At 39.8% G+C, this 14089-nt stretch overlaps 1 protein-coding gene across 11 annotated transcripts in view; it reads right to left on the bottom strand.

Annotated features, from left to right (window-relative positions):
- The window catches only part of KIF21A (kinesin family member 21A), a 152738-nt gene that overhangs the window by 11442 nt on the left and 127207 nt on the right, over positions 1 to 14089 (bottom strand). For 6 of the 11 annotated variants that reach the window (XM_075599749.1, XM_075599748.1, XM_075599751.1 and 3 more), the window contains 6 exons: positions 13421 to 13534; positions 12781 to 12909; positions 8726 to 8764; positions 7471 to 7607; positions 6280 to 6460; positions 4474 to 4638 (listed from right to left, as the gene is read on the bottom strand). In XM_075599749.1, the coding sequence (XP_075455864.1) occupies positions 4474 to 4638; positions 6280 to 6460; positions 7471 to 7607; positions 8726 to 8764; positions 12781 to 12909; positions 13421 to 13534 (765 nt within the window). Of the gene's footprint in view, positions 1 to 4473; positions 4639 to 6279; positions 6461 to 7470; positions 7608 to 8725; positions 8765 to 12780; positions 12910 to 13420; positions 13535 to 14089 lie in introns of those variants that run through there. The other 5 variants (XM_075599753.1, XM_075599757.1, XM_075599755.1 and 2 more) reach the window with 3 other exon arrangements.

The raw sequence follows: 14089 nt of genomic DNA, 5'->3' as shown, positions 1-14089 counted from the left end.
GTCGTGGAAGAAGAGATCCCGCATGGGGGTCCAACGCGAGATGGCGACGCTTCCGGTTCCGGGGAGGACGTCACTTCCGGTGGCGACGGCGGAACCCAGGAAGGGGAAGCAGCGACGCTTCGGCGATTGGGGGAAGGTCCCCGACCGCTCGTATTGCCCAGAAAATGGAGAGACGGTTTCAGGACTGATGAGGGCGAGGAGACATCTTCCTTGGACCGGTCCACGGACAGTCAAGAGCGGGTAATAACCCCGTGGGGTCCTGTTCCATGCCCCTATACCCAACCCCATGCCCTAGCTAATGTCCCTACCCCTATCACACGGTCACCGGGTTCACCGCCCAGCTTGGAACTTGTGGACATACCTTTGGGGGGGGAGGAAAAACGGACTGGGGAGAGGCAGCTCAGTGGAGCTACGGAAGGTGATTCACGGGGAGGAAGGGAATTGAGGGTGGCGGATACAGCACCCCAACCGGCAGTAAAGGCTCCGGGGTCCTCGAGGTGGTTCAACTCGCGATCCACAAGGTCGTCAGGGGTATTTTCATTTGATGACGACCGGGAACCAGGGCCTAATCCCTTTAAGGAGACCCGGTGGTGGGCTCCACTATTTGAGGGGTACTCCGCATGGATGGACCGTACTCGGTTCCTCATCCGGCGGGAGGACGTGGTAGATTTCTGGTGGAAAGAGGGAGAGTTTACACCCGAGCAGAGGGACAGGGAACTACAGAAGAGGTGGTTCCAGCTGGAGCGTAGAGACATAGCGCCCATGGGTCCTGACACACTGTCAGATCCAGTCGATCCTGATGAGCCCCTATCATGGGTGTTACCTGGCAGGGCAGGTAATGCTGATCTGACCAGGGTCAGTAGGGCGGAGAGGGCTATAATAGTCAAATATAAAAAATCCCATGGGTTGGAGTATCCCTATGTTCCGGAGCCCCTGATGGATGAAATTGAGGACAATAGGGAAACGTGGCTCCAAGAAACTATAGAGCTGTATTTAGCCAATAGGGGGAGTGACATTGTAGGTAAGAAGGCGGAAGAAAGGATAGACACCCTGATGCAAGTGTGGAGCATAGGGAGAAATGTTCACAAACATAGGGTGACCTATGTGCCAGAGAGAGGATCACCTAGGCATTATTATGTTACGGTCCTGGATATGGGTAACCGGGAAGTGAGGAAACCTGACCCAGATCACTATTATTAAGGGGGTACTGAGACATTACGCGGGTTCGTGGCTGCTGGTCGGGGCGGGCTTGGCGGATGACTGTATTCATGTGTACTGTATTATGAGGAAATTTGTGTGATGTTAATTATGTTTTGTGTTGCAGTGCTTCCTGGAAAGAGGTATGCAAATTTAGGTCCCAGCGAGGACGATGGGATTCACCAGGGGGAGAATGTAGCGGTCATGTAAAATGCCTACAGTCATCTCTCCTGCTGGCAGTAAGGCCTGGTAAGTGTGGGCATGCCAGCAGTAATCATGGAGGTTTTCCCTCACACCCTGGTGGGGTGCTCTGTGTATGGCTGGGACTGGTCACATGCTCTGACTCCATGGTTAGTGATGTCAGAGATGTGTCAGCCTCAGAAGCTTACATAAGGCACAGCACTGTGTTGCTAAAGTAAGTTGCTGTGGAGTTGCTGGAAAGTTCTACCTGAGTTGCTGTCTAGTTCAAGTCCAGTTGAGGAGGAGTTCTGTCAGTTATGATATAGTAACTCCATGGGAGGCTGTGTCCAGGGACCTGGCACAGGACAGTGATTCCTGCGGGAATAGTGAATCCCTGATCTAGGTGATATACCTATCAAAAGGGAGCACTGGCGAGATGAGCGGCTGAAGATACTCCTTGTGGAGGGCAGTTGCCCTGCCGTGTCAATAAAGATGAGTTCAGCCAGAAACCCTCTCGTGTATCTATCTGGAATGAGTGTACAGAGAGGAGCACCACGGAGGAGTTCCTCGCCAGGATCATCCCCTTGCGGACGCAGGGACCCTGGTGAGGTGGAGGCGCTGCACTGGAACTAGGTGAGACTCAGCACACTACCTCAGCTGCCTGTCTGACGGGTCCTCCCCATACACCATCATGCGGGAGACTCAGGAGTCCTGTAGCCAGCAGGTGCACCATCAGGCATATTCACACTGTAATGGGGTCCGGTTAGACCACAGGGGCCAATGTGAGATTGGGTGGGTCAGGCCGGGCCAGAAATACCGTTACATATGTATGTATGTATGTATGTATGTATGTATGTATATATATATATATATATTTGCTGTCGGATTACATTTTATCGAGCAGACCGTTGCTACTTTGCTGTTTGAGGCCGTGTACATGATGTCCATCTGTGAGAGGCACCATTTCTGCACAAGTTGTGTGAATACATTATCCACCAAGGCCCATTCCCTTGTAATGTAAATTTTATTTCGGCTTAGGAAATCTGCCCCCTGATTGTTTCTCCCTAGGATAAGTATATCTTGCAAATGACGTTCGGCCCAATTGAAAATGGGACGACATTGCTCCAGAAGGCTTCGACTTATTGTTCCTCCCTGCATCTTTATATATGTAACTGCTGTCATTATGCTGTATTGCGACATTGGGTAAGCCACTTCCCTTGAGCTATTTTTGCCCTGCATTGGGCTATCCATCCTGTGACACTCGGTCGTGACGGTGACCCACTTTTGAACTTGTAACGAACAACCTTGTTTTAGATTGTGGTCTTGTTCCCACCATAGTAAAAAATCTTTACCTCCTCTGGGATCCATATTGGCTTAAGCAGATCCCTTTGCCAACTGCCAATAATGACTATATACAGGCATACCCCGCATTAACGTATACAATGGGACCGGAGCATGTATGTAAAGTGAAAATGTACTTAAAGTGAAGCACTACCTTTTCCCACTTATCGATGCATGTACTGTACTGCAATCGTCATATACGTGCATAACTGATGTAAATAACGCATTTGTAACAGGCTCTATAGTCTCCCCGCTTGCGCTCGGCTTCGGTATAGGTAGGGAGCTGGTATTGCTGTCCAGGACATGCTGACAGGCAGCATGCGTGAGCTGCTGTTTGCCTTTTGGGCGATATGTCCTTACTCGCGAGTGTACTTAAAGTGAGTGTCCTTAAACCGGGGTATGCCTGTACAAATATATTCAGGGCAGTACAATAAGCTTCCAAAAGAACTATTCATCCCAAGGGCTGTGCAAACAACACCGAGTCATCTCTTAAGGTTGGAGGAAAGGAAATTTCCCCAGCAAAAAAGAAAAGGGTTCTTTACAGTAAGGGCAGTTAAAATATGGAATTCATTACCCATGGAGACTGATGGCAGATACAATAATTATCTTTAAAAAAAAGGGTTGGACAACTTTTTAGAAAGGAATGGTATACAGATCCCTGTATACCTTTCCTTTCTAAAAAGTTGTCCAATCCTTTTTTTTAAAGATAATTATTGTATCTGCCATCAGTCTCCATGGGTAATGAAATCCATATTTTAACTGCCCTTACTGTAAAGGAGTAAACATGGAAAGGATGTTGATCCAGGGAGAAATCTAATTGCCATTAATTAAAATCAGGATGGAATTTAATTTCCCCTTTATGAGATTATTGGATGATGTTTCACTGGGGTTTTTTCTGTTTGCCTTCCTCTGGATCAATATACTGTAAATACAAATATAGGATAAGTATCTGTCGTCTAAATTTAACATAGATTGAACTTTATGGACACGTCTTTTTTCAACCTCATCCACTATGTAACTAGGTTATCAAGATATTGTGATAATATAGGGCAGGGGGGCGCAAACTTTTTTCCCTGCGCCTCCCCTCACCGGCGTCAGCTCCGGCGTCACGTTGCCATAGCAACATGACCTCAAAGAGTCATTGCCATGGCGACGCATGTGAGAAGCCGCCGGAGCCAAGGTAAGTCAGGTTTACAGAGGCCCTGCAGCTCCCCCGGCACTTCATTTAAGTGCCTTCAGGAAGCGTGCAGGGCCTCTGTAAACCCCACGCCCCTCCCCCCCCACACTCAGTCTCGCGCCCCCCGGGGGTCACTGGTCACGCCCCCAGTTTGCGCACCGCTGGTATAGGGAATAACAAAAGAACAAGACAATTAGAAATGTATTGTGCTTACATACTCCCTTTTATTATTATTTTTTATATAGATAGAATAGATTAAAATAACTACATTAATTTGTTCTTTTGTATTAAATAGTTATGGTACAGCTGCGAGTTTTAAGTAAAATGTACTGACGCCCAACATGATCATTAAGGTTGTAAAAACAATCTACAACACAGACACACACAAATTGGTGTGCAAACACAAAACATTTACATTGAATAATAACTGCGAGTAACATTTGGAAGTAGTTCTGAAAGCAATAGGTCATCATAGCAAAAAAAAATAATTGCTGGCTGTGAGGCGTCCTGTGATCTCCTATTGTACTGCTGCTAGTTTTGTTTTAATTAAGAGAAAGAAATCTTTCTAAAATCAATACCTTTTGAGGTCCCACATTCTCACTGCGTTTCCAGCTGCTGCATAGAGGACAGTGCCAGTTGGATTCAGTGCGATTTGATTAATCTGATTTTCACCTGCCGGAATTGTTACCGTCCGGTTCTGACTTACAGCACACGGATCCCCAGCCATCACTTGACCGGATGACCTGAAAGTTCATACAAAACAATTTGCATGTTCACCATCCATCATTAAAGGAGGAAACAAATTAAACAGCTCATGAAAACTGGCCTGCTTTCGTGGGCAGGTCCTATTTTCTAAATGTCAAAGTATTTGGGCTTTCTTTGATATAATATTCTGATGCATTTGAGGCAATTCCATCAAAAACACAAAAATGAAGTCATCGTATACTCTGATAGACATAGCGAAGCACAACATGAAATAGCATGGCATTTTATTAATCTTAATTTATCGCAGTTTTCACTGACATCAGAGGTTACCATAGCAACCACTGTTTCTTCATGAGTGCGAATGACAGCAGCCATTTTAGCCTCCAAGGGAATCAAATTTTGAGCAACAGATATCGCCAGAATTCAGCAGATTGTAAAAAGCAAGAAAATGCCAAAAAAAAATAAAATAATTTAATAAATAAAAAGAGCTAAAGGATTTTGAAATGGTAGTATTCTTTCACTATTTAAGTGAGCTAGTATCATCTTGCTGTAGACCGTCACAGAAAACGATACCATACCATGCTTTAATGCAGATACAGTGTGTGCAAGGAGGGAGGGGGGGGGGGGATGGGGAAGAGGTTCTATGCATTACCAGAAATGTAATTTACAGTACGTTCTTAATATTGTCATGATTTTATCATTATGTGCTGTTAAACAAATGTGAAGCAGACATTTCTTACAGTGAAGGAATTAACAATTGTTTATTTGGTGCTAGTTTAGAATTTCAGTTATACTTTGACAGTGTTAAAAAAAGCTATTGTCTAAACAATTGGGTATACCAGCTTACATTTAGCTATATTGTACAAAGCGTTCAGCCAAATAAAAGCAAAATTGAGCAATGACCAAACACCAACTGGCAGATAAGAGAAAATAAATGTTGCTATAGTTGGCATCTAACATCGTAAAATTCAAACCAAAAGCAGAATTTGTTTATACCCAGACAGATAAAGTAATTTGAAAATGTATAGCATTACAATTGCAGAGGATAATCACTAAGATGATGTTAATATACACATGCTTAAATCAGGGGTCCTCAACACTGTGCCGCAAGCACCATGGTGCCTACGAAGCCTGTGGCGGGTGCCTGTGAGCAAGGCTGCGGGGGGAGGGAGGAGAGAGAAGTGCTGTGGAAGGGTGGGGGGAGTGCTGTGGAAGGGGGGGGGGGGAAGTGCTCTGGGAGGGGGGGCATGTGGGAGGTGGGATTATAAGGTAAAAGAAAAAGGGCTTAGGTTAATTGGTTGGTCCCTACCACTCTCCTGAACTCTCAAGTGTGCCCTTGAGAACAAAAGAGGTTGGGGACCCCTGGTCTAAGTCCACAATTTAAAGATGAAAGGGATGGGATGGTTTCGGGGCACACAAATGTATTTTGATTGATCTCATTTTCAACTGTACATAAATTAATAATTTTCTTTTGTTTCACAATGAAAAAGGAAAAATCATTAAGTTTGCTTTAATGTGAATTCAACAAATGCTGTGCTCCCTCCTTTTTCAGCTAAAAATTGATTTCAATTAAATGAAAAAAGCAGAAGCATAACTATTAGTCTGTACATGAAACTCTCTTATTGAGCTGCCTGAATGCCAAAACATTTACTGTTCCTATCCAAATTTACACTACTTACGTAAGTGTTCGAATGCATTTAGCAGAATCTCTGATGTCCCACACCTTAATGTAAGATGTTGAAACCGTGAATACAAGACTCGTATAGTTACAATATTTCACAGACACCACATTATTTGGATGACCTCCTAGAGACATAATTTCTTGCCCAGTGACGAGGTTCCATACTTTACAAGTACGATCTAGAAGAAAAACAAAAACAGGACTTCTCTTACAAAAGTTGTACAACATTATACTTCCAACAGTACACTTGGCTCTTTATTTCCATACAATAGCTTAGATTACATAATTTATATTTACATTACATTTATGATTATGAACCTTTTATTAACCTAGCTTTTTTTCAATATAACTTGGATGGCTGGTTTTGACTAAAGCCATCTTACACCTTATTAACTTATGCAGTTAGATTGTCTATACTATCCTACTTTTATAGATGATAGATTGAAGCTAAACTATTAGGACTCAACAATTGACAATACTCAACTTTTGTGAATTTGTTTTTCATTTGGAGAATTATAATTTTTTTGTAGAATTAGAATTGTTTTTTTCTTGTTAGTGGTTTTTATGCGTGCTATAAAAAGAGTAGACATTCTGGGGTTTAAAAAATGTGGTAAGTTACAAGACCATCAAGTTGCCAATATAGAATTGCTGTATGATTTTATATACTATATAGCCAGTATAACAAGTTTGTGTTTGAGATGGATCCCCTTTATTTAGTATGCTCTGTACACTTCTGTAAGCAATGTACTGGAGACATCTCCAACAGATTCCGGCACTGTTACAGTGAAGTGATTTATAAGCGCTGTGTGCATTTCTAGACAGATGTTAGATAATAGGATTAAAATAGACAGATGTCTGTTCACCTCAAGAAAATGTATCCACTCTTATATTTTAGTTTCACAGTTCAGCTACTGAAAAATAAATGATAACCCTTCACTAACCCTGTGGCATGGCTGTATTTTCAGATTTATGTTTTTATTATTTATAGCATAAGTAAATGTTTTTTGATGCTTTCGCTTTCTCAGCTTCATTTTTAGGGGGGGGGGGGGTACAATGAATTTTTTCTCCCCAACCTACTCTACCCTGAAAGAATTAAACACAGCCAAGTGTTTCAGACCAGCGGTGATTATAGAGCCAGAAAAATATTAGCTGTCAACATTTATTTATAGCTCTGGAAACAATGTCTGACCTTTAGATCCAGTGAAAAGGAGATCATCAGTAGCATCCACACACAGCACAGCCTTGTTGTGCCCTTCAGCTATATGGACGCACTGCAGAAGCGACGCCTTGTTGCATTTAGAATTAGGATATGGGTTAATTATGCCCCTAGAGATGAGAAAAAACAAATGTGGTAAGGTTGCTCATTAAAGGTTTATATAAAAACTCCCAGTTTATAGACGTGCTTCTTATTTGTCTTCACCGGCGATGCAATGGATAGTCCTAATCACGTCATGCCATCAAACTCAGTATTGCTGGTAGTGTTGTGAAATAAACATCACTGCTGGCCCTCCAGCAACAAAACAAGTTGATCTTCCATTTATGCAAAGAACGATTTCCTATTCTGCCTAAGCCTAAAATGACATACAACCCCTTTTCTTAGTTGAATTTCCAAAACATCAAAAGGAGCAGTTCAAGGGGGAAACATCTTAAAGTAAATATAAATGTACACCTGTGTATGGCAAGTTATTAGTGAGAACATCGAGCTTCTCAAAGAATCTTACTGCAAATGTAACTTGCATTGCATGAATGTCAACAAGCTGGCACTCCAAGACTGTCATTTTGTGTGGGACCTGCACTGGGCATTCTCAAATGGTGATAAAATACATGCAAGAGTCAGAGCACACAGAACAGCTCCACTTGTTGGGGCCCAGGTAGGGACAGAGAGCTATGACAGTAAGCAGCTGTAAATACGGGAGATCGCGAATATGTATGGGGTTTGGACATTTTACATAGTTTAACGTTTACAATATTTTGGCTGATGTAGTTGTAGAGAATATGAAATGCAGGCTTAATCAGATTGTTGCTCCCTTTAGAGAATATTAGTTTCTTACACGGTTGTTCGTGAAACCACAAATCTTCTCTTGAATCACAGCAAACATGGTAACAAATATATATATATATATACAGACACGTATTCTGTTCATGCAAAAGCTTTCAATGTAATTTATGTTAATGTAAATAAAGCAAAACAGATTTGGCTCGTCACGTTCAACATGCAAAATGAAGGAATCTAGCTGCAAAAAAAACAACAACAAAAACATAGCATTAAAAAGTACATATTAATATAACAAGCTTAAAAATGCAACGCATTACACCTGTCACAGGAATGGATGCAAGGAGAAAAACGTTATAAACAGAAGCAAAAAGCATGCAGGAAAAACAAAAACGAACAAGATTAATTGCAATAAGAGAAAAGGAGAGGCTAGAAAGAAGGAAATGTGTACCTGTGTACCTCGGACAGAGAGGAATCACTTTCATCAGACCTACAAAGACCAGTAGTAGATTGCAAGGGGAAAGAATACAGATATCAGCAGGGTAAAGACTCCTTACTCGTTGAGTAACTAGCATCGGGTGATTTAGAAACGAGTTTTTGAAAACACAGGACAGTTATTACAACATAACTACATTTTCTCCTTTGTGCTAGGGGTAGAATGTGGGCTAAAACAAATACCAGGAACATGTTTGTATAATTAAATCTTAACACCATCAGATGGGTTGTAATAGAAGCCACCCCATTGATAAAGGTGCTCATCCCATCTACCAAGGACATTTGAGTCCATTAACGTGCACATATAGAGTTCTCTCTTAAAATTTATGAACCAAGTTTGTGTGGGGAAAGATGTACTCAGGTACAGTAAGTCAACAGTGGCATGAAAGTATATAAAAGAAAGAAGGCTCATCCAGAAAGTCATATCCCCTCCTGCGCAGCTTCAGTTTTCAAAATGTAATGGTCAAAGTATATTTTATGTATACCTCTGCCTTTAACCTGAAAACTGCCAATAATTTTCTAAGAAACATGGATAGCAAAAATACAGAAGACGTGCACCCCAATACAGCAATAAATAGGGTTTTTTGGGCAACACTTTACAGTAATAGGATAAAGAAAAGAAACCCGATTAACCATATTTGACAGAAAGATGAATGTAAGATTTGCAATTATCCCAACACAATAAGATCTTACATTCACTGCTTTCTGGTGAAAATGAACAGTGGAAAGTAAAATATTGTTATCAGATTTATGGTTAGCCATGTCTGAAATATAATCTCAATAGTTAGTATATTAGTAGTGTCAATGTTTTTCATGAAATGAACAGTACTTTGTGACATTTTGTATGGCTCGGTTAAGCTGTTGGTGTAGGCAAGCAAATAAGAAGTCCAACGTTAAAGAATCGTTCAAGGTTTGAAATTCGGAAAATACTTCTCCTTATGGCTGCCTCCTTTTTATTCGTCGTTTCACACAATTTGAATAAGATTATCATCATTAGGAATTTCTTGATGTGTGTAAAGTAATAACAGGATGTAGATCAAGGAGGGCTAAATGGACTTTTAGCTGTCTGCAGCTGCCTGTGGCTGATAAGAGGCTCAGCTAATGCAGAACATTTAAAAGTACTCACCAGCGTGTGATCACTGATATCTGCAACATTAAATAAAGCTGAAAACATACCCCGTTATTTAAAACGGCTATGAATATCTTTATCTTCTCTTTTCTTAAACATCATTCAGCCTTCCAGTTTCAGGAGGAAGAATAAAAAATAATAATAAAGGTTTACTCTTACCCCAAATCAGCCTTGAGCAAAACATATGAGTTATGCAATTACTGCGCTATTTTTCGCTCTCCAAGAAAATCTGAATATTTATTTTATTTATTTATTTATAAAATATTTTACCAGGAAGTAATACATTGAGAGTTACCTCTCGTTTTCAAGTATGTCCTGGACTTTTCTATTTTGCTTTTGTTGAGAATTGCCAGTGTATTGGGCAGATGCTCTGGCTGCTTTTTCATCTCCAGAATAGCCAGCTGGTCTATCAACTCTAACTCTTAAGCACAGCCACATCAGATTGGAACTTTAACTTGATCGCATTCTATATGCCATCTTGTTCTATACTACAGTATGCTGAAGGGATTTTCAGGAGGACTTCGAATAAAAGAAATTTAAGAGAATCATTTAAAAGGCAGTCTAAAATAAATGGTCCAGTATTTTTTATTTTTTAAACAACCTTTGCTCAATCTATTTTGTGTTAGCTAGGTTTGTTGAACCTCGTATTTAAATGTAAATTGTTAATTTTATTCTTCCTAATTTATTTTCCTTATTTGGTTTTGCATTCATTAGCAAAAAGTTTTGGGGGGACATAAACATAAAAATCCTATGGGGTTCACAAACTTTCTCACCTCTGTATATCCCAGAAGTTATAAACAGTGTCAACTGGTCCACAGGGTAACCCTCAAAAAGCTAGCTATACCATTTCTACAACTTATTCAATATATTAAGACATGTATACGTACACTTGAGGAACTAAACAGAATAAAATCTAACAAACAGAGTATCTGATTTAAGCTGTTACGATCAATTACTAATCGGTCTGGCTTCTTCTACTCTAAGTTGAGCACAAATTGGTCTGATTACGCACTATAAAAGGGTGCGTAAGGAGAAAAAATTAGGGAAAGCAATAAGTTTCTTCAGTTCCTCAAAAAGAGATTACAGTATAATTGCAACGTGCTCCAGCAAAAGATACTTCTAGTGTCGTATATAAAATGTCACAAATCGCAACGTGGTATCCTCAAACTCGGGAGGCAGTTTACTTACTTTGGCATCTCCTTTTTGGAGGCTACTGATCACTGAGAATAATGTGCTATTTCCATTCTCTTGATTGGTTCTCCAACAGGTAGTGTGAGGAATGCACAAATGTCATCATGAGGACGGAAAGAGGGCCAAGAAAACAACGGCTTGACCGCACCATGTAATGATCTCTGCTAATAAAACTCTAAGGAAACAACCTATTTAGCTAAACCAATTCTACTTGGAACATACCTAAAAAGGTACATTTCTGTGAGTGGTGGGGATGCTTGTATGAAAATTACTTTTAGATTATAAAAAGATATGATTGAATTGTACAGAATACTATCATAGTGACTACAGTAACTGTTATATGGAACTTTGTCTTTGGAGGGAGATTAACCCTTACATAGTCTGACAAAGAGGAATATCCCTAGATAGGGAATCCTGGCATAGAGCACACAGAGATTAAGCACTGGGTCTATTGATATACTGTACTGGTGAATTGATTTCTTATTCTAAACAATAGTCAAGAGTGTGTCTCTGCATACTACATTAGTAACAGACTGACATATATATATATTTTTTAATATAGTAAGTAGACATTTAATTGTATATTTGAGGTCACATATTGCCTTTTATTTGAGTAAACCCTACTAAAAGTTATATTTTAATGTATTCATATTACAGACTTAGTGTTTATTAATATCAGAAAAATGGGGGCCTGAGTGCTTAACGGGGACCTTTTTCTCTTTCCTTGATGGCTATATTGGTATTTATCTTGGCACAACCCTGTGAAATGAACCTAATAGGCAGAGCGAGGGACCTTACTAGATGCCCAAGCCAAGAATGGGACTTAAGCACTTCAGATTTGCAAAAAATAAATAAAATAAGGATTTATTGTAGCAGAACAAAACGAATGTTTCGGCTGTCAGTGCAGTATTGAAAAAAGCTGCACAAACAGCCAAAAATGTCAGTTTTGTTCTGGCTACAATAAATACCTTTTTTTTGCAAATCCGACGTGCCTAAGACGCTGTCTTGTCCTGGAATGTCATGTGCACCACACACTGCTATTATTTTGTTTACTATTAAGCCATACATTGCACAAATAAAGTCTGTTGATAATAGGACTTCAAAAGATTACAGAAGCATAACTTGCAGATAATTTCCGTATCAAAAGAGTTAACAAATTTAAACAAATATTATCCAGCTCTTCGGCTTTTGCACTGGAAAATACAAATGAAGTTATTCATTGATAAAATCTTTACTCCTAAAGCATTAATTTAGCTGCAATGTACGGTTACCCATGTTTGTATTTCAGACAATGTATTGGCTGGGAGAGACAAACTACACTTTTATAAGATATGTACATTTAGCAGAACTTTTTGGAAGTTGCACGTTTTCTTATTTATGTTACCTTTCTTTTATTCAGCTTTATCTAAACATTAAATATTTAATTATGCGCTGTGACATTATGCCCTTAAAATATTCTTCTTTGTATGATCACTACCTTAAAGGCTGTACAAACAAAATAGTACAGTAAATGAAAGTTAGAGGGTGGTTCATCTGTTTCTGTATTTCTTTTCTTTATGAATAACTTTCTAACGCCACACATATTCCCATCAGAAGCGGTAGCAAAATGGCATTAAACATATCCTACACTAAAATCCTCCTTACACTTGCTCCTGTCTGTAGAGTTAATGAATCTTCCTCCTGTGACTTACTTATCCTGCTGAAATGCTGCGTTTCCCTGAGAAACTGTGAGACGACTAAAAACATTCATTTCATTACGGGCCCGGCTTGTTGGGGAAGAAGGAGGTGACAGACTAGCCTCTGAAGTTCCCGAATCTGAGCTACAAGAAAAAAAGAACATTGAATATGCACTTTAACATGTTATGCAAGAAGCAAGTCAGTATGGTAACATGAAGCATGCCATCAATGTGTCTCCCTCCCAATGGTTGGTTAAAAGATGTGATTCATGTGTACGGTCTTGTGATTCATGTGTACGGTCTTGTGAATGTAAGATCCTTATTGCTATAAAATAACCTCATTGGATGAACAAAAGTGGCAATAGCTATACAAGGATATGGACTCAAAAGAATTCAAGGTACAAAGACTTGTTTGAAAATTTTGGCACTCAACAAAAAACAATGCAATTAAAATATTATCTCTATTACAAGTCTGTTGTACCGTGATAAAATGTCATTCATTTTAAAATGTCAAGGAATTCTTAGTGACGTCTTCCATCTTGGAAGCAACCTTCGAGCAAGACATGACAGCAACTTATGACGCTAAATGGTGGGAAAGTATAAAAATCGGTATAATTACAGCAAGTTATGTCAATTTTAAAAAAGGTGTACTTACAGCTTTTGTTCCTTGGCTTTTGTAGTCTTATCTCCACCTTTTTCATAGATTTTCCTTCTTGATAATGGCGATGGTTCAGGTACACGTTTCTCTGTTACAGGTATGTGTTTTGATCTGAAGAGAAAGTGGTTCTTTAGCGATGGGAAAAAATCTACCATTTTCAAATACCCCCCTCATGGCTAAATATTGGACTAATCTTACATAGTTACAAAGTAGAGGAGGTTGAAAAAAAGATATCCGTCCATTAAGTTAAACCTATGCTAAATTTAGATGACAGATACTGTATCCTATATCCATACTTACATTGATCCACAGGAAGGCAAACAAAAAACCCCAGTGAAATATCATCAAATTATGCTTGAAATGCTGATATGTATTAATGAGCAAAAGTGAAAAACCTTGAAATTACACCGTGCAAAAAACAAACAAAAAAACACATAAAATAAACAGGAAGGGGAGGGATGGTGAGGGAAGGGGGAAAGGTGATATCCCTAAAAAGTGAGGGATATGATAGGGATTGGTCTAACAGGGAAGGAAGTGGGTGCGGTGGATCAGTGGTTTTCAACCTTTTTTTGGTTAAGGAACCCCAAGTGAAATTCTGAGGAATCCCCAACCATCTCTAATAGCAACTCTGTGATCAGATGCATTGTAAATTCTTCAGCATTATTC

This window comes from Ascaphus truei, chromosome 5, assembly GCF_040206685.1.
Source record: "Ascaphus truei isolate aAscTru1 chromosome 5, aAscTru1.hap1, whole genome shotgun sequence".
Classification (NCBI taxonomy): domain Eukaryota; kingdom Metazoa; phylum Chordata; class Amphibia; order Anura; family Ascaphidae; genus Ascaphus; species Ascaphus truei.
The sequence above is the reverse complement of the archived record's forward strand: the minus strand, read 5'-3'. Positions and strand labels throughout refer to the sequence as shown.